Source organism: Drechmeria coniospora, chromosome 01 (assembly GCF_001625195.1).
Source record: "Drechmeria coniospora strain ARSEF 6962 chromosome 01, whole genome shotgun sequence".
In the NCBI taxonomy this organism is placed as follows: domain Eukaryota; kingdom Fungi; phylum Ascomycota; class Sordariomycetes; order Hypocreales; family Ophiocordycipitaceae; genus Drechmeria; species Drechmeria coniospora.
This window is the reverse complement of record NC_054389.1, coordinates 11,207,037-11,231,170: the sequence shown is the minus strand read 5'-3', so window position 1 is coordinate 11,231,170 and position 24,134 is coordinate 11,207,037. Positions and strand designations below refer to the sequence as shown.

At 60.1% G+C, this 24,134-nt stretch overlaps 6 protein-coding genes across 6 annotated transcripts; all 6 read left to right on the top strand.

The window, feature by feature from the left end:
• Positions 1 to 703: 703 nt before the first annotated feature.
• On the top strand, positions 704 to 6,174 carry DCS_02982 (Nucleic acid-binding, OB-fold-like protein; the record flags this gene model as incomplete). The annotated part of the gene is made up of 3 exons (XM_040800307.1): positions 704 to 1,129; positions 1,191 to 5,573; positions 5,632 to 6,174. 3 exons carry the CDS (start codon positions 704 to 706, stop codon positions 6,172 to 6,174), a joined length of 5,352 nt encoding a protein of 1,783 aa, XP_040661190.1.
• Positions 6,175 to 7,155: 981 nt separating this feature from the next.
• Positions 7,156 to 8,845, top strand: DCS_02981 (monocarboxylate permease; the record flags this gene model as incomplete). The annotated part of the gene is made up of 4 exons (XM_040800306.1): positions 7,156 to 7,625; positions 7,696 to 7,956; positions 8,045 to 8,483; positions 8,678 to 8,845. The coding sequence occupies 4 exons, from the start codon at positions 7,156 to 7,158 to the stop codon at positions 8,843 to 8,845; spliced, it is 1,338 nt and encodes a 445-aa protein (XP_040661189.1).
• Positions 8,846 to 9,735: 890 nt separating this feature from the next.
• DCS_02980 (uncharacterized protein) lies at positions 9,736 to 10,795 on the top strand (the record flags this gene model as incomplete). The annotated part of the gene is made up of 3 exons (XM_040800305.1): positions 9,736 to 9,893; positions 10,127 to 10,519; positions 10,603 to 10,795. The coding sequence occupies 3 exons, from the start codon at positions 9,736 to 9,738 to the stop codon at positions 10,793 to 10,795; spliced, it is 744 nt and encodes a 247-aa protein (XP_040661188.1).
• Positions 10,796 to 10,851: 56 nt separating this feature from the next.
• On the top strand, positions 10,852 to 12,768 carry DCS_02979 (uncharacterized protein; the record flags this gene model as incomplete). Its single annotated transcript, XM_040800304.1, has 4 exons — positions 10,852 to 10,980; positions 11,138 to 12,145; positions 12,194 to 12,303; positions 12,354 to 12,768. The coding sequence occupies 4 exons, from the start codon at positions 10,852 to 10,854 to the stop codon at positions 12,766 to 12,768; spliced, it is 1,662 nt and encodes a 553-aa protein (XP_040661187.1).
• Positions 12,769 to 14,630: 1,862 nt separating this feature from the next.
• Positions 14,631 to 16,962, top strand: DCS_02978 (Rho GTPase; the record flags this gene model as incomplete). Its single annotated transcript, XM_040800303.1, has 6 exons — positions 14,631 to 15,070; positions 15,238 to 16,104; positions 16,186 to 16,213; positions 16,294 to 16,491; positions 16,548 to 16,685; positions 16,786 to 16,962. 6 exons carry the CDS (start codon positions 14,631 to 14,633, stop codon positions 16,960 to 16,962), a joined length of 1,848 nt encoding a protein of 615 aa, XP_040661186.1.
• A 4,082-nt stretch (positions 16,963 to 21,044) lies between these two features.
• On the top strand, positions 21,045 to 23,520 carry DCS_02977 (microtubule associated protein; the record flags this gene model as incomplete). The annotated part of the gene is made up of 3 exons (XM_040800302.1): positions 21,045 to 21,158; positions 21,233 to 21,457; positions 21,511 to 23,520. The coding sequence occupies 3 exons, from the start codon at positions 21,045 to 21,047 to the stop codon at positions 23,518 to 23,520; spliced, it is 2,349 nt and encodes a 782-aa protein (XP_040661185.1).
• Positions 23,521 to 24,134: the final 614 nt, after the last annotated feature.

The following is a 24,134-nucleotide window of genomic DNA, read 5'->3' as shown; positions in this document are numbered from 1 at the left end:
GGTGTACTGTACTTACTTGCTGTACTGTAAGCACTGTACTGTACTGTACTTATCAGTATTCCCGCAAGCAAGTACTGTAGGTGTATTGTACGCTGTATGATTGCCGCGCATGGTACTAGAATGTACTTCGTACCAGTGAAGCAACTTGTTTATACTCCGTACTCCGTAGTTGGCCAATGATCCACGCTCCATGGCGGGGTTCGTCTGTGACGGCAGCCTACAGTCGCTTGACAGAAGTGACGATTCAGTTTTGTTAGCGCTACTCCTACAAATTGAATCGTTATTTTTGCCACCCCACTGTAGCCGGTTTGACCACTGACCACTATTATTACCTGGTGCCCATATCAATCAGAGTGGGCCCGGAACAATTCGTGCTGCCAAGTACTTACGGAGCACCTGAGTACCTATACGGAGTACTTCAGCACCAGTACCCTTAAGCATTGCATTACTTGTAGCACTACTCACCAAGTACGTACTGTACATGTACAAGTAATACTTACTGTAAGTACTTAAGTGCTCCGTACCTGGGCAAGAATGCCTGCCCCATCAACACTTATCGAACCTTATCAATCCTTATCAATCCTTATCAGTCACCTCCGTCCCGCCGCGGGCAGAAAAAAATCGAGAACCTTGGCTCTGTCGATCAGGTCAGAAACTCGCAGAGGCAACCTAACGGCTACGTCTTTGCCCAGACTGCACCGCCATGAGCAACCTCAAGCGAAAGGATGCCCCGGGTGGCCAGCCGCCGGCCAAATCGGCCAAGGGCTCAAAGGAGGCCCGGCCATCCAAGAACGAAAAGGAGTTGCCCAAAGCCAAGGATGGCAAGACGGTCAAGCCGATCAAGACGGCCAAGCCCCGCGCCGACGGCCCAAAGGCCCCCGTCGTTTCCCTCCTCAAGGACGACGAGCCCATCTTCCCCCGTGGGGGGGGCAGTGTCCTGACGCCCCTCGAGCAGAAGCAGATCCAGCTGGAGGCCAAGGCCGACGCCCTGCGCGAGGACGAGTTCGAAACGGCCACCAAGACGCAAAAGAAGAAGACGAGGCGGGTGTCGTTGAAAAAGGGCGAGAGCAAGGCCGGCCGCAAGCAGGATGCCGAGGATGCCATTCGGGTCGAGAGTCTCAACTTCAAGGTACGTCATCCGCTACCTTGCCTACATCGCACGTGGCCAGCCTGCTGATCAATCCGTTCAGAAACTGGTCAAGGGTTCCCTCGTCCTCGGCCAGGTGACGCGAGTCAACCGCCTCGACCTCGAAGTCGCCTTGCCCAACAACCTGACCGGCCACGTCTCCATCGTCGCCGTCTCGGACCAGTTGACCAGCAGGATACAGAAAAATGCGGACAAGGATGACGACTCCGACGACTCCGACGACGACTCCGACGGCGATGTCGTCCAACTCAGGTCCATCTTCACCCCGGGCCAGTACCTACGCCTCTACGTCATCTCCACCGTGGATGAATCTGCCAGCGGCAAGGGCAAGCGCCACATCGAGCTCTCCCTGCGCCCTGCCGAGGCCAACGCCGGCCTCAACAAGGACGACGTCGTGCCGAACAGCACCGTCATGGCAGCCGTCGTCAGCGTCGAAGACCACGGCTGCGTCATGGATCTCGGAATCCCTGGCTCGCGAGCCTTCCTCCCCACGGCCGAGGTCGATCCTTCGGTCGACCAGGAGCGCCTCCAGCCCGGTGCCGTCTTCCTCTGCCACGTCTCCAAGAACGCCGGCGGCAAGGTCGCCCAGCTCTCGCTGCTCCAGAACAAGCTCGGCAACGTCAAGGCCGTCCCGTCCGAAGCCACCACCATCAACACATATCTGCCCGGCACCGCCGTCGACGTCCTGATCACCAACGTCGACCGAAGAGGCCTTGCCGGCAAGGTCATGGGCCACCTCGACGTCACCGCTGACCTCATTCACTCCGGCGCCGGTCCGAGAAACACGGACCTCGAGGAGGTGTACAAGGTCGGCGCCAAGGTCAAGGCCCGCGTCATCTGCAACTTTCCGACCGCCAAGGATCCCAAGTTGGGCATCTCGCTGCTTCCTCACCTCCAATCCCTGACCCGCATGTATCCGGACGAGGACGCTCACAACCTCCCGACGGCCGTCCTGCCCATCTCGTCCCTCGTCGAGAAGTGCACCGTCCGTCACGTCGAAAATGAGATTGGCCTCTTCGTCGAGACTGCCGTCGCCGGCCTCGTCGGCTTCGTCCACATCTCGCGCGTCAAGGACGGCAAGGTCGACGCGCTCTACCAGGCCAGCGGCCCCTACCAGCATGGCTCCGTCCACAAGGGCCGCGTCGTCGGCTACAGCGAGATGGACGGCCTCTTCCAGATCTCGTTTGAGAAGACCATCCTCGAGCAGCAGTACATCCGGCTCGAAGACGTGCCGATTGGCGCCGTCGTCACCTGCGAGGTCGAAAAGTTGATCGTCAAGGAGGACGGCGTCGGCGGCCTGATCCTCAAGATTGCCGAAGGCATCACCGGCCTCGTCTCCGAGAGGCACTTGTCCGACATTCGACTGCAGCATCCCGAAAAGAAGTTCCGCCCCGGCATGAAGGTCAAGGCTCGCGTCCTGTCATCCAACCCATCCAAGAAGAGGATGCGCCTGACGCTGAAGAAGACGCTGGTCAACTCGGAGCTGCCGACCGTCAAGTCGTACGCCGAAGTCAGCGTCGGCATGCAGGTGCCCGGAACCATCGTGAAGCTGCAGCCGAAAGGCGCCCACATCAAGTTCTACGGTCCCCTGAGGGGCTTCCTGCCAGTGTCGGAGATGAGCGAGGCCTACATTCGCGACCCCGCCGAGCACTTCCGCGTCGGCCAAGTCGTCAGCGTCCACGTTCTCGACGTCGAACCCGACCAGAAGCGGCTGATTGTCTCTTGCAAAGATCCCGGCGCCTTCGGTCTGGAGAAGCAAACGGCTCTGAAGAATCTCAAGGTCGGCGATGTCGTCTCCGCCAAGGTTACCGAGAGGACCGAGGACCACGTCTTCGTCGAGCTGGCCGACGGCCAGCTCAAGGCCATCCTGCCCGTGGGACACCTCACCGACAAGTCCATGTCCAAGAACCAGTTCGCCCTTAAACGCATCTCAACCGGCCAAACGCTGTCGGGCTTGCTCGTGCTCGAAAAGCACGAGCAGCGCCGCGCCATCATCCTCACTAAGAAGCCGAGCCTCCTCCAGGCCGCCAAGGACGGCAAGCTGCCCTCCGCCTTCGGCCAGGTCAAGGTCGGCACCGTCGCCCCCGGCTTCGTCCAGAACATTACCGCGACCGCCGTCTTTGTCCAGTTCGCCGGCACCCTGCGCGCCCTGCTGCCCAAGGCGCGCTTGCCGGCCGACGTGCAAGCAAAGCCAGACTTTGGCATGCGCAAGCACGAGTCGATCGAGGTCAAGGTCGTCGCCGTCATGCCGGACCTGCACCGCCTGCTGGTCGCTCCCTCCTCGGCCGATGCGGAGACGGACAGGAAGCAGACGGAGAAGCCGGCGGCGCCCGCCGACGGTCTGACCCAGGGTAGCCTCGTCAAGATCAGGATCACGTCCGTCAAGGAGACGCAGCTGAACGTTCAGCTCGTCGACAACGAGTCTCAGCAGGGTCGCATCGACGTGTCGCAGATGTTTGACAGGTGGGAGGACATTGTCGACCCCAAGAATCCGCTCAAGGCGTTCCACCGGAAGCAGGAGCTCGACGTCAAGGTCATCGGCGTCCACGACGCCAAGGACCACCGTTTCTTGCCCATCTCGCACAGGTCCGCCCACTCGGTCCTCGAGCTGACGGCGAAGCCGAGTGATGTCCAGGGAAACCCCGCGCCGCTGTCACTGGACTCCATCAAGGTGGGCGACACGCACGTTGCGTATGTGAACAACATCACGACCCAGTACCTGTGGGTGAACCTGTCGCCTGGCGTCCGCGGCCGTGTCGCCGCCGTCGAGGCTTCGGACGACCTGTCGCAGCTCAACGATCTCGCCGCCAACTTTCCCATCGGCTCGGCCCTCAAGGTGCGGGTGACGGCCGTCGACAGCAAAAACAACCACCTCGACTTGTCGGCTCGCTCGGCGAGCTCCGTGGACGCCGTCACCTGGAGTGCCCTGAAGCCAAACATGGTCCTGCCGGGCCGAGTCACGAAGGTGAACGAACGGCAGGTTCTGATCCAGTTCGGCGAGAACGTGTCTGGGCCAGTCCATCTCCCCGACTTGGCCGACAACTATGACGACGTCAACACGCTCGACTACAAGAAGAACGACATAGTCCGCGCGTCGATCGTCGAAGTGGACGCGCCCAACAAGAGGTTGCGCCTATCCATGCGCCCTTCGCGCATCATGAGTTCTACGCTGCCCGTGACCGACCGGGAGATCCGCAACGTGGCCCAGGTGTCCAACGGCGACGTCATTCGGGGCTTTGTCAAGAACGTGTCCGACAAGGGACTCTTCGTCCTGCTCGGCGGCCAGGTGACGGCCCTCGTCAAGATTGCCAACCTGTCGGACAGGTTCCTCAAGGAGTGGAAGGATCAGTTCCAGATCGACCAGATGGTCAAGGGTCGCGTCATCGCCGTCGACCCGACAGTGAACCAGATCGAGATGAGCCTCAAGGCTTCCGTCGTCGACGAGGACTACACGCCGCCGATCACCTTCAACGACATCAAGGTGGGTCAGGTGGTCACCGGCAAGGTGCGCAAGGTCGAGGAGTTTGGCGCCTTCATTCTCGTCGACGGCTCCGTCAACGTCAGCGGCCTGTGCCACCGCAGCCAGATGGCCGACAACGCTGTCAAGGATGCGACGAAGCTCTACAAGGAAGGCGATCTCGTCAAGGCTAGGGTTCTCGACGTCGATGCCAAAAAGCGGAGGATGACCTTGGGTCTGAAGCCGTCGCTGTTCGATGACGACAGTGACTCCGGCTCCGACGCAGGTGCTGCTCTCGATAATGTCGATGACAGCGACGACGACGACGACGACGACGACGACGACGTGGACATGGACGACGGCGCCTCAATCGAGATTCTGGGGACCGACAATGTCGATGCCGACGAGGATTCCGACGAGGACGCCGGCGAGGGCTCCGACCACTCTGCGAGCGATGGCGAAGACCAAGTGATGCAGGACGCGACCCGAACCCGCGGCCTGGCTGTCGGAAAGAAGGCGGCGTGGTCGGCCGACCCCTTCGACGACTCGGGCTCCGAGTCGGACGAAGCGGCGAAACCGGAAAAGAAGAAGAAGCGGAGGAAGGCGGAGATTCAGGAAGACAAGACGGCCCAGCTCGACGCCCACGGCCCCCAGACCTCGAGCGACTTTGAACGACTACTGCTGGGCCAGCCGGATTCGTCGGAGCTTTGGATCGCGTACATGGCCCTGCAGATGCAGGTGAGCGATCTGAGCAAGGCGCGGGACGTTGCCGAGCGTGGCATCCGCACCATCAACATTCGACAGGAGACGGAAAAGCTCAACGTCTGGGTGGCCTACCTCAACTTGGAGGTAGCCTACGGCAACGACCAGACGATTGAGGAGGTGTTCAGGCGCGCGCTGCAGTACAACGACGCGCAAGAGGTGCACGAGCGGTTGGCCAGCATCTTCATTCAGTCCAAGAAGCTCGTGGTACGTTGTCCGTTCCGAGACCGAGATCATTTTGCCATGCTAACATGTACAAATGCAGCACGCGGACAAGCTCTTCGAGGCCATGCTCAAAAAGTTTGGTGCCCGCTCGCCCAACGTCTGGATCAACTACGCCCACTTCCTGCATGAGACCAAAGCGGAACCGGACCGGGCCCGGGCACTGCTCCCGCGAGCGATGCAACAGCTGGAGAAGCGGCACCATGCGACCATCACCAGCCGCTTCGCGGCGCTCGAGTTCCGATCGGCAAACGGAGAGCCGGAGCGTGGCCGAACCATCTTCGAATCCCTCCTGGACGCCTTCCCCAAGAAGGGAGATTTGTGGAACCAGCTGCTCGATCTCGAAACGGGCATCGGCGCCGATGCGCCTGCGGTCCGGGACGTCTTCGAGCGACGGACGCGAGTCAAGGGCTTGAAGCCGCAGCAGGCAGAAAAGTGGTTTCGCCGCTGGGCCGCCTGGGAGGAGTCGCAGGACCCCAAGGGCAAGGACAAGGTGATGGCCAAGGCCCGGGATTGGGCGGCGACGTTCAAGGCGAGAAAAGAGGCCGAAGCGGCCGATGCCGCCGAGGATGAGATGGAAGAGTAAAGGAGCGTTGATTACATGGTAGTGCCGGCTTGCGCCCACACCAGCTTTTGTCTATCTACTTTATTTTACTTTTCTTCTGATTGGCGTTGACCAGAACCAGACTGCTGGGAGAAACTCGCGTGCGAGAAGTTGGCGGGAAAGTTGAGTTGATGCTGCCACCCAATAATGTCTGCTAGACGCTGCCGCACACAGTTAGTTCGTCGTAGAAATTGACCTGAACTGGTTCATTTTGAAGCGTCTTGCTTTTTGGAAAGCAAGATTTGGTTTCAAGGACGTCGGCATCATGCCACGACCATCTGATGCTTCTCGGGCGTCCTCACGCACGGCATGAACCTCCAGCTGGATCCTTGGCTGGTATGGATGGTAGCTGATTTCTGGGCTGGTGCTGGGCACTGCTGGCAGATGAATCAAGCGGCGGAGCTGGGCCGAGGCTGACGAAGACAGGCTCTTCCCGCCAAGCCATCGGAAAGAACAGTCATTTCGCCATTGTGCTCCTGTTCGGTTTCACCCCGTTCAGCTGGGAGGAGGCACCGTCAGTTTGGTCCCTGGAAGCGGGGGGGAGATGGGGAATTAGCTCGCTACTCGGCGACGGCACGGCAACAAGGCATGAATGAGCATTTGCGATATCCATTTCGTTTTTCCCGGAGCGACTCCGGTCGCGGCTGCGGCGGACTCTCCATCAGTGGACTCTTTAGGCCGACTCGATTGGCTGCAAAACTCTAAAGACATCGACATGTGGGCGTCGTCAACTACGCCCTGCGGGCGTGGGGCTGATGCGATGGGACGCCATGCCATGCCAAGTCGTGAATCTCCACAGCAGATTGACAGAGCGGCTTTGTTACTTATAAGTCATGCTCGCTGCACCGAGCTCTCTCGTCTCGTGCATACCATCCGCACGGCGAGCGGAAGGGACTGAACACTGAAAGACGACAACGAAGAAGATAAGTAACAAGAATAGAAACGAGAGGAGGGCGAAGAGGAATGTCGACGACGACAACGTCCATCGAGCTCGCGGCGGTACCGGCGGTATCGAGCCGGAGCAAACCTGTCTCGCAGCTGCAGCTCACGAACGATGCTATCCTCCAGGAGTCGCGGGTAGCCGACTCCACTGTGCCCGACGGCGGTTACGGTTGGGTGGTTGTCGCGGCGGGTGCGGCGATGCTATGGTGGTCCGTCGGCCTCACCTACTCCTGGGGCGTTTTTCAGGCCACGCTGGTGGAACGAGGGCTTTCGGGTCCGGCGGTGCTCTCGTTTGTGGGCTCGCTGTACGCATCACTCGTGTCCGTGTTTGCCGTTGCCAACACACGCCTCATGCGGAGGATGGGCGCGCGCAAGACGGGGGTGCTGGGTATGGCACTCTTGGGGGGTAGCGCCATCCTGAGCAGCTTTGCCGTGGAGAGCGTTGGCGGGCTATTCGTGACGGTCGGCGTCATGATGGGATTCGCCGCAAGGTAGGTCGACGTCTCCTCCACGGGCTCGTGGATGGGTCGATGGGCCGATGGGCTGACGTGGAGGGGCTAGTCTCTGCTTCGTCGTGGTGACGACGATCCCGGCGCAGTATTTCCACCACCGACGCGGCATCGCCAACGGGCTCATATTTGCCGGCAGTGGCTTCGGCGCGGCGGCCATCAGCTTCAGCTTGGACGCGCTGACCCAGCGGCTGGACCCGGCTTGGTCGTACCGCGTGCTGGGGCTCGCGACGCTGGTGACGGGCCTGCCAGCGGCCTGGCTGATGAAGGAGCGTACGTCGTTGACGCAGACGACGCCGGGCACGGTGGAATGGTAGGCATCCGTCTTCTTCGGCACCGCGGCGTGGAATGGGGACGGAGCGAAACGGAATGGATGGGTTGCTGACCGGTGGACGATGCAGGAGGCTGTTCAAGTCGCTCACCTTCAACCTCGTCTTCTTCGCCGGCGTCATCGGCACCTTTCCGCTCTTCGTCGCGCCCTTTTTCCTGCCGCTCTACAGCAAGTCGCTCGGCCTGAGCTCGAGCACGGGGGCGGGCCTCGTCGCCGGCTTCAGCCTCTCTTCGGCGGCCGGTCGGATCGTCACGGGCTTCGCGAGCGACCGGTTCGGGGCGTTGAACACGCTGAGCATGTCGTGCCTGCTGACGGCGCTGAGCATGCTGGCGCTGTGGCCGGAGAGCACGACGCTGGGGCCGCTGACCGTCTTTGTCGTCATCAACGGCGCGAGCAACGGCGGCTTCTTCTCGACGATGCCGACCGTCGTGAGCAACGTATTCGGGAGTGCGCGGATGGCCGTGACGATGAGCATGGTGGTGACGGGATGGATCGGCGGGTACTTGATGGTGGGCTTTTCCCTTGTCCTTTTCCTTTCCTTTTCCTTTCCTTTCCCTTTCCCTTCACTCTCACCCATTCCCGTTTCCTTTTCGTACGCTCCAAGTCCCTTTTCCCATTTGCCGTTGTCCTTTGATTTCCCACTCGTCTGTTCCGGTGTCGGACCTTTTCAGAGTCAGTAACTAACATCACCGCTGGGGACAAGGGAAGCCCGATTGCCGGATACCTGCTCGAGGCGTACGGGGGGGCCGGTGCTGGCCTGCAGGCCTATCGACCAGCCATGTGGTATGCGGGCTCACTGGCGCTCGCTTCGTCGGCCATGGTGACGGCGGCGCGGGTCAGGGCAACCGGAAAGGTGTTTGCGAGGCTGTGAGGAAATGCGGAGTGAGGAGGAGGGGATTCGTGGACTCTTTTGAATTTGTGCACACCGGTTCAGGGTTTGGACCTGAACAGCGTACTTTGTACCAGCATTGCTCACTCATACTTGCATCGGTATTAGCAGTTGTAACCACCTACCACCATACATGTACCAGGCTCCTCATAATAGCTGCTGGTAGTACATAGGAGTGGTAGTGTGTAGGTGAAGCATAGCACAGATGTACATATACACGAACACCCACGGATGGATATATTGTATTGCATGTATCGCGTACCAGTAGGCCATCACTGGACAGATGGTCGATGTGCATGGTGCGGATATCCTCGAGCAGATCACAGATAGTAGCACAAGTATGTACCGAGTACTTGCCTATTGCCTACATCGTACCAACATAGGTAGGTAGGCAGAACTGGGACTTGGTGCCCGTCGGTGGACCTTCCGTCTATCAACGAAGGTAGGACGTAGGTACCAGGGAGGGAGGTGCGATGAAGGCTGGGGACCTTCCTGTCTGCTCAATCCAATCCAGGCATCAACAAGAGGCCAAGTGAAGGAAGTCGCGGACGTAATAATGCATGTGCAGGTACGAGTATGTGGAACACGTAAGACGTATACGTATCCTCCGTAATTACTCGGCACGTATTCGTACACTGATGCTCGCCTGGCGCATGCACTCCTTATGCAACCTCACCACCGTGTCACCATTTCTGCCGCCGTGGTACGAGACACCAGGTAATATAATACATGGCCGAACAAGGTCGAGCTCGGCCGCAAGCCAATGACGGCGCTTCTGGCCGGCCGCCGAGCACGTCACCGGCACCCTCGTTAGCGCCATCCGTGCTGAACGGCCGTCGTTCGGTTCCTCGGCCGTGTAATGACGCTACGCCATGAATCGATATGAGTGTATTTCTGCCTGGTCGGACCATGGACCCTCGCACCAACACCAACCCGTCTCCGTGTTGTCTGCCCTCGCAGGCGTTTTCGGTGGCTCCCGCGAGACGATTCCGAATGCGACATGGGGTGCCGCGTTTGTCGGGCGCGCAAGGTGAGTGAACCGCCTTCAGGCTTCGAGAGGCAAAGCTGCCGCCGACCTGTGTCCGTAGGCCGTCATCTCGACCAGCCGGCGAGGAGCGTGATAAAAAAAAAGCATGAGATGTTACGGAAGGGAAAGTTTTGAACTCATCGCAGCTGACGGCGAGAAACGATCAAGGTCAAATGCGACGACCGCCCTGAAGGCTGTCGCAACTGCGAGCGCCTCCAGCTCGATTGCGTCGGCAGCAACGGCGATGCCCCGTCGTCGCCCATCACGGCTGCCTCGCTTCGCAAGATCCGCACCTACCGCAGCTGCCAGGCCTGTCGGCTGAGCAAGACCAAGTGCAACGGCGGCAGACCCAAATGCGCTCGCTGCGAGGTCAAGGGCGCCGAGTGTCTCTACGACGGCGGATCGGCCCCGCGTTGGACGAGGAGCCTCAGGCGGACGAGCAAGATGGAATTGACGACGACGACGGCGGCGGCGGCGGCCATGGCCTTGAAGATGAACGGCGTGGAGGAAGCGGAGAAGTCGCCGCAGGGCCCTGCAGCAGCCGCCGGGGCCGAGCATGTTTTGCCGTCACCCATATCCGATGCCGCAACGAGTCCCGAGCACGACGCCGTCGAGCACCCGCTGTCGTGGTACGGTGCCTCCCTTTCGGCCTTTGGAATCCCTCTCGGCAGAGGCGTGCGGCGAGGCAGCAGACATGCGCTGACGCCAGCAGGTTGCTGTCCCCCGACCTCCCGAGCCCGCGCAACCTCCGCAAGGTGGTCGAACAGTACTTTTCCAACGTCCATCCCCTACGCTGCTTTGCTTTTGTCCACAAGCCGTCGTTTATGCATCAGCTTGACAGGGGATTTACGTCGGATGACGAGTCGGCCCTTTTGCACGTCATCTGCGCCCACGGGGCCAAGTAGGTCTGCTCCGAGCCCACTGGAGGCGAGATGGACGTTGTTCTCCTTTGTCCCCCATCATGGCCCCGGCCCCGGCCCCCGCCTCCGCCTCCAACCTGTCCGCTGACTCGGACGAGCAGATTCCTCGTCCTCGCCAGCAACGATCTCGCCGTGGCACCTTCCCCGGCCCTTGGCGCCGCCGGGAACCGGTGGGCTGAGCGCGCCGAGTCCTCCATGCTCGCCAACCTCGGCAGGATATCTGTGCAGAGGCTCATGGCAAGCTCCCGCTCCTGACGCCTGAACCCCGACAGCCTGACGGGGCACGCGAGACGACGGTGGCTAACACGGATTTTTTTTCATCTGCAGACGGCCATCCTCCTCCACGACTTCCACTTCCGGCTCGGCGAGTACGGGCAGGCGCTCATGATCTCGGGCCTCGCCGTCCGCATGGCCCACGCGCTCAAGATCAACGCCGAGCACAACGCCGACGTCCTCTGCGCCGACCACGACGGCGCCGCACCCACCGTCACCTCGCGCGAGAGCCGTCGTCGCCTCATGTGGGCCTGCTACGTGCTCGACGCCTGGGCCGGCAGCGGCGTCGACCAGCTGACGCTCCTCCGCGAGAGCGACATCAAGATTCAGCTGCCCTCCAACGAGCGCAACTTTGGCCTGCGCATCCCCTCCATCACCGAGACGCTCGCCGTCGGCCACGTCCTCCAGTTCCTCCCGCCGGCCGTCGTGCCCCGCCGGCCGGCCGCCAACATGGGCATCATGGCCTACTACGTGCGCGTCGTCGCCTTGTGGAAGCGCATCGTCCGCTACGTCAACCACATGCAGGCCAGCCCGCCCCCCTGGCTGCCCGAATCCCCCCTGGCTGCGCTCGACGCCGACCTGCACCTCTGGCGCCGCGAGCTGCCCGACTTCGTCGAGTACTCAACCGAGACTGTCTACGCCCGCCTCGACTCCAACCAGCTCGGCGCCCTCGTCCTCGTCCACTGCACCTACCACCACAACTACCTCGAGCTCTACAAGATGGCCATGCCCGACCTCTTCAAGCTCCCGCGGCCGTTCGTCTTTCCGCCCGAGCACCAGCAGCACCTGCAGGCGATGTGCCTCGGCTGCTTCCACCACGCCTCCCGGATCGCCGCCCTCCTCGCCGACGCCGCCGAGCACGGCACCCGGCTCCTTTCCGACAGCTTGCTGCCCTTTTTCCTCTACGACAGCAGCCGCGTCATGCTGTACTACGTCGCCCGCCTGTTGGACCCGAACCGGCCGGATGCCGAGGCGACGATGCGGGCCGCCGTCGAGGCCGTCGAGAGCAACAACCGCGTGCTGCGCCTCATGTCGACGTTGTTTCCCATCGCCCACTCTCTGGTGCGTCGGCTCCCTCCGGTCCCTCTTCGTGGATGCTAACGACGACAGTCGACGACGATCGAGCGCTGGCTTTCGAAGATGCAGCAGACGGCGAGCGAGGAGGAGCTCGTCAGCAGCTTGCGGTCGGAGCATCGTTTGGAGGCCCATCGATCCCAGATGTGCGTTCGCACACACCGTCCCGGCAGGAAGGTTCCGCTGACCAGTGCAGGCTCAACGGCGCCCGAGATGCCGGGCATCTTCTCCCTCCGCTCCACGCCTTGGCGCCCGACGGCAGCAAAGGCCACGGCGACGATTCCCTCTCGGACGCCTCGTCCTGGAGCGCCGTCAACCCCAACGGCGCCGACGGCTCCGGCGATGGCACCAGCGTCGCGCTCGTCGGTCGGCACCAGGAGGTGACGGCGCCGCGGTGCAGTCTGCAGCACGAGCGGCCGGTTCCGGCGTCGATGCAGCCGCCGCCGCAGAGGATCATGCCGGTGGCGAGCGAGCAGCCTCAGCTGCCCATGTGCGGGGCCCTCGACCTCGACGATCTGCAAAGCTTTCTCCGATGGGACATGTACGGCATCATGGAGATTGGCGGCGGCGTGTCCAACGAAGACATGGACGATTCCGCGCCGCCGTCGTGAGGCCGCGTCGTCTGGCCCACTCATGCCATTCGGCAGAGGTGGATCTCGGTGCGGGCCGTCGGCCGGACCAACGTCACGAACTCCACCAGGACGGGCCTGATGACGAGACGACGAACAGGCGCAGGCTGAGCAGCTCGATGGGCAGGTGACGAGCGTGGGCAGCACTGTTAAAATGTCTGCATTGTCACTACTTGTCACATATGACGTCGAAGAACCGTCGCACCTGTTGACAAGGATGCATGGGAGAGCTGTCGGATGACCTCGAGTTGCGGGCCGGCACGGTCCGAAGATTGGATGCCGACGTGCCGCCATGACGGTTTCGGCAGCATGGAAGCCAAATCGGACAGGTTTGTAATGGAGATGGGGACTGTGGCTATGGCGACCTGAACGACACGATGGCGCCTGCTGGCGAGTCTCGGATTTTGGGTACTGGCTGCCGCATGCCCAGGTGACTCGAAATCAAGAGACGACGGCTGCCTGCCGGTGGGAAAGGAAGTTTCCGTCACCTCTAGCACCGCCTCTCTGCGTCCGGCGCGGCCAGATGAGTCAGATAGCGTACCAGAGAGGGGGGGGGTAGGCTGGAGTGCACATGCTCCTATGCGTCCGTCGGGGGCGAAACGGTAGGGATTCCACAGGCGCCTCGCATGCTCGAGCAACCAAGTCGTGGCTTCCAGGCCGGTGCTTGCTGCGAAGACGACGTGATGCCATATACGACGCGGCGAACCGCACGAATCAATAGTACATGTCGGTGTATGTATAGCTAAATATATCACGCATGGACTAGGTCGTGGGTGGATTCTCACCTCTCAAATCTATACCGAAGCAAGACGGGTGCTCACGGATTCGGCGGGGCGAGGATGTTGGATGGAGGATGCGGGAGGGAGCCTGACCACCTACGTCGAGGGTGTGCTACTAATGCGGTGTGGCATGCCTACACGGTAATACTAATACACAGTCCGTTCAGGGGGAGGTGCGGCTGCCTGTACAGCCACGGCGGGAGGCGGCGAGGGATGCGAACTGCGCACTTGGTGTGCTTACCAGCCGATGCGAAGCAAGTCTGCAAAGACTTATTCAGTACCTGCCAGCTGGGATGGACAAATATTCGTCAAGGAGCCGCATTTTGCCGACTTGCCGTGCCGATTCCCCCACGAGATGCGGGTTGATGTCAGTCATCCTTTCGATAGCATTCGCCAAGGTCGTCGTTCGGCATGTGCGTCCCCAAGATACATGTCCAGGGTAATGATGGGACAAAGCTTCTCTCAACCTAGGCGAGCCGAGAGAGAGGATGTAACAAGTACTCCGTACGGTAGAATGAACACCCAAAGACTTGTCCGTCGCTCTCGTTCGCTTCGTGCAGCCAAGTACTCCGTACAAGTAGATGATCCAATGCATCATGTACAGATGGGCACGAGTACAAGCAGTGCATACTGCGGACTCGCGCCCATGATTGGCCTGCTGAGAACCGGCCAGGCTGCGGCTGAGGCCGCCGCCACACGGTGAGGCGGACAGGACATGGTGGATAAGCGGGAACCAAGTGATATATTTCCTACGAGGTCAGTCACCTTGTCCGCATCCTTTCGCTCGTCACCTTTTTCTGTCCATTTCCATCACTCTCTGTCACCGATCTGATAGACGGTAGACGCCAAAGTAGGAAGCAGAGACGTGCCTACCAGAGCGGTGCAATAAGCAGAGCGAAGAAACGAAGAAGCCTGGAGAACGAGCAAACAAAGCCAAAGAGGTGCGAGAGCAGGAGCAACCCACAGGGTCGTGCTGAAGGGAAAGAGTGCCCCCATCCGCCTCTTTCCAAAAACGAACAAAGAAAAAAAAAGAAGGGCGTGGAAGAAAGAAGCGTCTCCTCCCTCATGGATCCCTTTTCCATCACCACCGGTGTCGTCGGCCTGCTCACCGTCTGCTTCAAGGTCGGCGTCGAGCTTAAGAAGTTGCGGCAGGGGGCCAAGGAGGTGGGCACGACGGTGACGGCCATGTTGGCCGACGTCAACTCGCTCCGCGTCGTCCTCATCTCCATCGAGGAGTCGTTCGAGGAGCTCGACGCAACGGGTCCGCCGACGACGGGCCACATCGGCCTCCACCTCGCCCACATACGCCGCTCGCTGTCGGACGGCGGAAACAGCCTGAGCAAGGTCGAGCGCCTCCTGGTCGAGGTCAACAGGGAAGTGGCCGTTCTGGATGCAGCACGTCGCCACCTGCGCTTGAAGAACGCCTCCGACCAGCTCATGACATATCGCCAGGAAGTTCAGGCCTACAAGGATGCCCTCCAGCTGTCGCTTCAGACCGTCACCGTGTGAGTCTGGCCAACGTCGTCTCTGCTCGCGCCCTATTCCTATCATTCCGTCTTCTTCCTTTCCTTTTCCTTTCCTTTCTTTTCTTCCCTTCTCCTCCATTCCCTTCCCTTTCCTCTTCCATCTTCCTCCCTCCACCTTTGCTTCCGGTCGAGGCGCTGACAGAAAGGCGACAAAGCTTCGGCCAGGTCTCCATCAAGGAGGATACGACCCAACTTCTCGCCAACGCTGAACTCATGCATGGCGACATCAGTCGACTGGCGACCAACCTTGACGTCAAGCTCTGCGGCCTCGAGGCTCTCTTCCGAGCCGGCCGGAGGGAGGCCGACCTCGACACCGTCGTCAACCTGCGCGACTGCGTCCGCTCCGCCGCCAGTGTCGTCTCCAGCTCCGTCATGGCCAACGAGCCCAACGAGCCAGGCGCCGCAACTCTGCCCGACATGCCCGATTTCGCCTCCGAGCTGGGCGAGTTTCTGAGATTCGACACCGACTTTACCCTCAATTGGGTCCACAGCAGCGGCGAGACGTCAGAGTCTCTCCTTTCATCCACCCTCACCAACGCCACCCGCACTCCCTCGGCCCCTCCAGCCTTGGCCATCTTTCCACCTCCAGACGCGTCGTCGTCGATCCGAGGCACGGCAAAGGCTCCCGCAGGGGGGAACCGCTCCATACCGCTTCCACTTCCCTCGCCGCCGCCGAGGCGCAGCCTGGATGGACCAACGCAGAACCTGAACGATCCGCCAGCACAGGTGCCACGCATCGTCACGCCCACTCCTTCCCCTGCTGACGAGGAGGTGGACTTGCCGCAAACGACGATGGAAATGACGGCACCACAGCCTGAAATCGCCAGAGACACCCTCGTCCCGCGCCAGTCAAACCATAAACGCAAATCCTTCTCCTTGTCCGCCCTCTTCTCACCCCGCCCCAAGGAGCCCAGAGAAGTGACCGACAGGAGATGTGTCAGGACAAACCAGTCTGTTCGCCGCAAGATGGTCTTTGTCGGCGACGGCGCATGCGGCAAGACGTGCTTCCTTGTGTGAGATGACTCCCTTGTCAATTTCTGCCTCCCCCCTCCCCCAAGCAAATACTTACCATGCCTGTACTAACTACCGGCTAGTCGCGCATCCAAAGGAGTCATGCCGCATGTAAGACGGACGGCGGCGGTCCCACAAAACAATCCGCCCGATCCCCATGTCCATACCCGGCACGCGCTGACCGCAGACAGATATACGTCCCCACCGTCTTTGAGAATTATCTCGCCGATTTTGTCATGGACACGACGTCCATCGAGGTCGCCTTGTGGGATACGGCCGGCCAGGAGGAGTACGATCGTCTGCGGCCACTTTCGTACCCCGACACGGATATTTTCTGCATCTGCTTTACCATCGACGATCCCACGAGCCTGGAGAATGTCACAGAAAAGGTGCGAGACGAACAACACTACTGGCCGCCTAGCTCAAGCTGACGATGATCCCGTAGTGGATAACGGAGATTGAATTGTTCAACTCCAAAAGGTGCCCCATATTTTTGCTAGGCCTGAAGAAAGACCTACGGGATGACCCCAGGACGATTGGCGAAATGATGCAATACGGAGGGAGCCCCATCTCGACGAGCAAGGTAGCATGACCCTCGACCTCACCTCGTGACCGGCTTTGGGAGGCATTCATTCTTTCGCACCAAGAGACCCCAGCATTGGGCTAACATGACCCCTTGACAGGCCGAGACTATTCGACAAAGAATTGGCGCAGAGGCCTATTTCGAGTGCTCGGCCAAGACGGGCGAGGGTGTGGTAGAGGCCTTTGAAGGCATGTTCAGGTCCTACTTTCGAGTTACGCAGGAAGTTCAGTGGCAGCCGGTGCAAGAGAAGAGCTCATTCTGGTCTCTTTTCTGGTAGTCGCTTATCTGATCCGAGCCGTGAGCTGCCCGCATCTGCCATCAAGAGCAGCCAAGGGCAAGCGACAAGGGCAACAATTATTTGATCCTTACGAGTCATGGACAAGCTGGCGGGCATTTGCGGATGGACGAGATCCCCCACAGTTTGGCATATGTTGTCATTTGAGACATGATTCGAACAAGGCGTGTGTGATGACATCGCCGCCCATGCATTTACATGTACACGGAGGGCACCCTCTCCCCGTTGCGTGACGAGGACGAAGGACTACTTCAACTAGTGCCCATCTGGCCCCACACGGACCCGGCCCGTCCCGTCCTACCGGATTAGGCATCTTGGAGCAAGGCGTAGCAACGACGCGGAGCATTTGAACAACGCCTGATGCCGAGTGAAGTTCTACTGCTAGTTTGGTTGAGTCACTGTTGGTTTTAAGGGAGGTGTGTGGTGGCTGGTGGAATACGGAGGATTTTTCTGCTCGACTGCCAATATAGGCCGTTCGACTCGATGTCTTTGCCTCACGTTACCGTGGCCCGCCATGGAGTGTCCCCCATTCTGCTGGAAGATTCGTATTGATCAGCCCATTGGATTTGGTATGTTCGGATAAAAGACATGAGCTGAGACATGGCCACCGTCAAGCTTTCCTCTCCCCCAACCAAGGCATCTTGATTGGCAACACGAGCGCGAAGACGGCGATTGGCACCATGTCGCCACGGAGAGTCGGAACTTTGGATACACCCATCCTAGCTTGATGCGGCATGTCCACGGTGCGGAACGATTTTCCATCACGCCAAATCAATTTCCTTTCTCGTTGCAGGAAAAAATGAGGTTCAGGGAGTGGCGCGAAGGTTGTGGAAACACCGACAGCTCGCCAGGTACTCCGGACCTGGCCCGATGCTGAGGCTACTCCAGTGGAGGAAAGCGGCAGTGGCAGCAGCTCTCTCGCCCTGTGCCAATGCCATCAGAATGGAAATAAATTATTCTGCATGTTCCAGGTGGCAAAGCGCTGTGACCTAGTGTTTACAAGCCCCCGAGACCGACGGCTCCCGCTGAGCTGTTCAAAACCAGACCTTAAAATGAGTGTCAGCATGGCGGATGGGATGAGAGTCCTACGAGGAGAGGAGCGGTCTGCGAACCGGACATCCGAGGTGGTGGAGAGTAGGCTGGAAGACGGTGGAGAGTTGAAGCTGATGGGACGCTGGACAGTCAGGAGTCTGAACAGAATGGCCCAAAATAGATAGGTCCGCACGGTATTAGCGTCCATCACGAATGGACCCGAGAGAAAACGACGTTGCTATACATGCAGAGGCGGCTGGGGGACCATCACAAGGAAGTTTTCTGGCTGTAGGCTCAGTCGGCACCGAGAGAAGCGCGGCGAATGACCGTTGTCGACCCCATAAATAAAATATTTGACATTCTGAAGGTGCGAGAAATTAGCGAGAAATTGAACGTGTTGGACCCCCCGTGGCCAAGGCAGATGCGTTTTTTTTGTAGAGTGCTGGTGGGGTGAATGGAGCGTGCTGAAACGTCAACATCTCCCGTCACATCAACCTGGTCACTGTGTTGAAGTGTGTTTCTTCAAGGTCGGCATCGTCATCGGAAGGCGAAAGTTGTGATGACAGGAAGATGGATGGGGGCGAGAAGGGAGAGCTGAAGTCGATGATGAATTGCCATGGAGCCTGATCCGAGGGTAGAAGATGGGGCCCGGCTCTCTCGCGGTCGAGAGTTTGGCGTGTTCAGGCTGTACTCGTGGAGCTGCCCTCGTTCCTTTGCCATGGAGCGTATCCAGACTACTGCATACTTACGTGCACGGGGACGGGTACGATGATGGGTGGTGCGATACGAACGACAGATGTGACAGTGCTTCCCAGTATCCGGGAATACTGTGGGGAGGGCCCTCGACAGGGACGTGAGAGGGTATTCTGGTATAGAATACGGAGTACACACAAGCGTGTGTATGTATGTTTGAGACCAGAGTCGACGGATCGATGATTCGAATCTCGATTGTTTCAGTAAGCCCCCCCACTATTGAGGGAGGAAGGCGGATGTGCGGACGGTCGAATACTGCCGCAGTGTGTAATCTTAATAATGCAGGGACCGTTGCCTGGGGTCGGGGTTGGTTGTGACGGCATCGTTGGTTGTCGCATCGACCACCGTTGCTGCGTGCATTTACCGCAGCGAAGCGAGGGAGGGTGTGGAGTTGCGTTGGGAGGTGTTCACCAAGATGAACTAGTATGATGAATGGAGCTCACATGTACTCCGTACTTACTGTACAAGCACTGTATGTACGGAGTAGTTGTACGTACTTTGCACTCGTACTGTATGAGCTCACATGTACTCTGTACAAGTGCTGTATGTACGGATTGGTTGTATGTACTTACTTTACACTCGTCCTGTATGAGCTCACATGTACTCTGTACAAGTGCTGTATGCACGGATTGGTTGTGTGTACTTACTTTGCACTCGTCCTGTATGAGCTCACATGTACTCTGTACAAGTACTGTATGTACGGAGTAGTTGTATGTACTTACTTTGCACTCGTCCTGTATGAGCTCACATGTACTCCGTATAAGTACTGTAGTACGGAGTACTCCGTACAGAGTAATAATTGTACTTGTGTACTTTGCACTCGTACTGTATGTAGTCTTGCTCTGAAATACTGTACATGGCAAGAATCAATGCAATGCAACTAGAACTGCAGTACGGAGTACGAGGACAAGTAAACGTACGCCGTATTACTCCGTATGCCAATTTGAAGGATGATACCACAAAGAAATATACAACTACGCACATGTACCTACATGCAGTCATACAGTAATTAATTGAATACTCCCGCGCATTAAGGCACCCTGCAGCATTGGTACAAGTACGTTGTTGGGTGTTCTCCGTACTCCGTACTGTACAATTTAATATGTGGACAAGTACGGAGTACTCCGTACATACGCAATTATCAACGCAAGTACTCCGTACTTGGTACGCAGTGGTCCGCAGTAACTAGGAGCTTGCACAGGTACAGAATACTGTACATTCTCACGACTACTTGTGCATGTATACGGAGTAATACTGTGCGGAGTGCGGAGTACACATGCAGGTGCTCTCGAGTTTATGTATTGAAAGTACAAAGACGGAGTACTCCGTAGGTGTTGTACGGAGTACTTAAAGTACAGTATAGTACATGTAGATAAGTACTGTAAGTACTCCGTACAGCTGCTTGCCTTCAGGTGTATGTATGTACGGAGTACGGAGTACAACTACTGTAATGAGCGGTTCAAGTGTAGATGTACTTACTGCAATTACTTACACATGTACTTGCACCTACATGCATGCACTCCGTACCAAAGTGGTATGATTGGTACCTATTTGTAGAAGTGTACCTGCATATCCGTACCTGTCAAGGGAGGAAGGAGCTTGGAAGCTGGCCAACCAACAGCCCTCAAGGGCGGCGTGCACAGACAATGTCGCGCCAGTTGCCGGGCCGACGGCTCCCGACAATGCAAACATCCCAACATGGCATCCCCACCGGCCGTCGGTGGAGTCCCTGGAGAAGCATCTTATGTACAGCTGTATCTTTCCGCTCTGAACTCCTCCAGCTTCGTCCACGATCCCACGCCCACAATTCCACCTCTTTTTTTTCCTCTGAACCTCAAGCTCGAGCTCACGACTGACAGACGTCACCCACCGGAGCCGTGACTGCACAGAAACGAAGACGAGCGTCGCGAGAGGAGGGAAAGAATGCTCCTGACATCGCGCACGCCCCCTCGCCGTCAGATGTAAACAACACACGCCCGCCCGCCCACTCTCCCTCGTTTCCTCGTCACAGATCTTGCGATCCATCGACCCGTCCATTCATTCGCGGCGCCAACTCCGACCCCAAACCCGACGCCGTCCCCCATATCCCCCCCCCCCCCCCCGTTCCGCAATCCAGCGCACGGCGCATACCAGCGAGGCCAGCTGGTCGGTCGGTGCTTTTCCCTCAGCAAGCGGGCCACGTTCCCTACCGACTCGAGCACACCAGCCTACGGTCGTCGCTCGTTTTCCCTTTCGCTTCTCTCTCCCCGCGTGCGCGTCTGGGCGTGCGAACCGACGCCATGAACAACACCAGCTTCCTGTCACAACAGGTCAACAACAGCATTCACCAGCTGCATGCCTTGTTCGACGAGATCGGCGTGGCGAGCCATGAGCGCGAATCGCGCGAGGCAGAGGTGAGTGGCGGAGGGGGGCGGCTTCGGCGCCCGACGGCAGTGGGGGAGTCTCGGTGCTGACGCGGGTGCCGCAGCTCTTCAATGCCCTGTCGGAAGCGCTCGAGAATCAGGTCCGCATCGTGACGGCGGAGAAGAAGGAGATGGTCGACGAGGCGCGGAGGACGATGACCTGCATCCGCCAGATGGAGGCCTCGCTCGACAGCTCGAGGCCCCGACGATCGCACGACCAAGACGACGAGTTCCAAATCACATATCCGCTGAACCGCTGCCTGCAGGCACTGAAGGAGAAGAGCAGCCAGGTCGGCCGGCTGCACAGGGAGCGTTGCGAGCAAGTTCTGAGTAAGACAGCCAGCCGCAGAGGGCGCCGCCGAGCGTGTGCCGCTGCCGTCCGTCGCTAACGGAGAGGGTGCGCGCAGAGCTCGTCGAGGCGCTCGAGTCGTACTCGTCCCACCTCGAACCCGGCTTCGTCCGGATGGCGCTGCCCCCCACGGGCCCGAACCAATCGATCCCGCCGACCTTTGACCTGTCCCCGGCCTACGTCGACGGCCTCGACGGCGAGTTCACGCGCGTCTACGACGAGTACACGCGTCGCATCGCCACCGTCCAGTCGCTGTCGGACGACATCATCCAGCTCTGGGCCGAGCTCGGCATCCCGCAGGCGCAGCAGGACGGCGCCATCGTCCAGTTCTCGCGCGACGCGCCCGAGCAGCTCGGCCTGCACGACGAGGATCTTGCCCGCCTGCAGACGAAGCGCGACCGGCTCGCCGACGAGAAGAAGAACCGCGAGAGGCGGCTGCGCGACCTCCGGGCCGCCGTCGAGAACCTCTGGGACAAGCTCGGGGTCGAGGCGGCCGAGACCAAGACGTTCCTCAACCAGAACCGCGGCTGCGGCGTGCGGCAGATCAACGAGTTCGAGGACGAGCTCGCGCGGCTCCACGAGCTGAAGCGACAGAACCTACACCTGTTCGTCGAGGACGCCCGGGTGAAGCTGCAGGACCTCTGGGACGCGCTCTACCTGTCCGAGGACGAGATGCTCGACTTCACGCCCGCCTTCTCCGACGTCTACAGCGACGCCCTGCTCGAGGCGCACGAGCGCGAGGTGAGCCGGCTCGAGGCCCTCAAGGAACAGCGGGCGCCGACGCTGGCGCTCATCGAGAGGCACCGGACGCTCATCAGCGACCGCGACGAGCTGGCGGCCTCGAGCCAGGACGCCTCGCGGCTCATGATGCGCGGTCAAAAGGGGGAGAAGCGCGACCCGGGGAAGCTGCTGCGGGAGGAGAAGATGCGGAAGCGGATCGCCAAGGAGCTGCCCAAGGTGACGGCCGAGGCGCGCCGGATGCTCGAGCAGTGGGAGGACGAGTACGGCAAGCCGTTCCTCGTCTTCGGCGAGCGCTACCTCGACGAGCTCGAGGCCGAGGCGCCCAAGCCGGCCGCCGCCGCCGCCGCCGCCGCCGCCGGGACGCGGTCCAAGACGCCGGCCGGGCCGCCACCCTCGCACGCGAACGCGAACCCTTCCAGGGCCGGCGGCCACAGCCGGGCCAACAGCACCAAGTCGGCATCGGCCAAGGCGCCGACCACGGGTCACGGCACGCTGACGAAGAATTCCCTCGTCGCCCTCGGCAAGGGCAGCCCGTCCAAGATTCCGGCGCGCATGCCGCTGTCGAACATGAAGAACGGCAACAACTCGCCCGAGCGGCCGCGCGTCGAGTCGAGGGCGGCCTCGAGGGCGGCCTCGAGGGCCGAGTCGAGGGCCGAGTCGAGGACGGCGATGCACCGGACCGGTGCGCCCCTGCGGGCGCCGCCGCCCAAGATGCGCGACCTCGAGGCGGTGCCGGAGCTGGCGCCGACGCCGGCGAAGAAGCAGAAGCAGTGCATGGCCGACGACGACGTCTACGACGACGGCGCGACGCGGACGACGCGTTCCAACTCGAACCAGTCGTACCGCACGCAGGCGAGCGGCTACGGCGAGCAGCGGCCTTGCGACGGCCGCTACGACGTCGTCGAGGTCGGCGGGTCCAGGGGATTCCAAGGGTACGCGCCGGCGCCCGGGTCCCGGCAAATATCGAACACGTCGACGGTCGTCTCGGGAGGCACGACCGTCGTCTCGGCCGGCTCCGAGAACTGGGAGACATACGAGGACGCGAGCGAGCCGGAGCCGGATGCGTCCGAGGAGTACTACGCGAGGGTCCGGGCGGCGCGCGGAAAGCGGTTCGAGCCGGAGCAGTGCCCGCGGCCCGGCAGCCAAGCCAAGCGGGCGAGGGGGGTCCCGCCGCCGCCAGGGTACGCCGGGCCCGTCATGATCGAGCCCGACGGCCAGCGGATCATCTCGGGCAGCGAGTGGACCGACGAGGAAGTTTTCTGATTCGCGCGGCGTGCACAGCATGACCACGTCGTCGGACACGCAGCGCGAGCCGAAGCAGCGCGAGCGCTCCGGCCTCGGTTCTGCGTTTGCCCACCATGTTTCCACGTCTCATCGTTATTGCGGCCGGTGACGTGGGGGGGTGAGCGTCTCGGGCGGCGGACTGTACCTACATATTGCTTCGGCGTTGTCCCCTTTTGACAGTACCCAGATGGCACGGGGCACCTGGACATACGAGCCTTGGCACCTTGGAATGCCGTGCCTGCTTGCCATGGCCGGCGGGAAAGGGAAAGGGAAGGCCAGCGGGAAGGGGAGAGAGGCGTTCGGTTGGGGGCGTTGTTTTCTGTGCATCGAGCGACAACTGCAGTGTGCATATGTGTATGTGTGTATGTATGGAGGAGCCTTTGACGGTCTGCGAGCAGAAAATAGGTAGCGAACAGCCGATGCTAGCGAACAGCCGATGCTGGCGAACAGCCGATGCTTGCTTTCTCGCATTCTTTATCCCTCATCATTGCCCTCCCTCCTCGGGCGCCGACGTCTCCTGGCGTTTGGCTCTCGTGCATACCTCGACGAGAACGGCGGTGTCGTCGGTCGACGGCGAGGGACGAAGTGGCGAG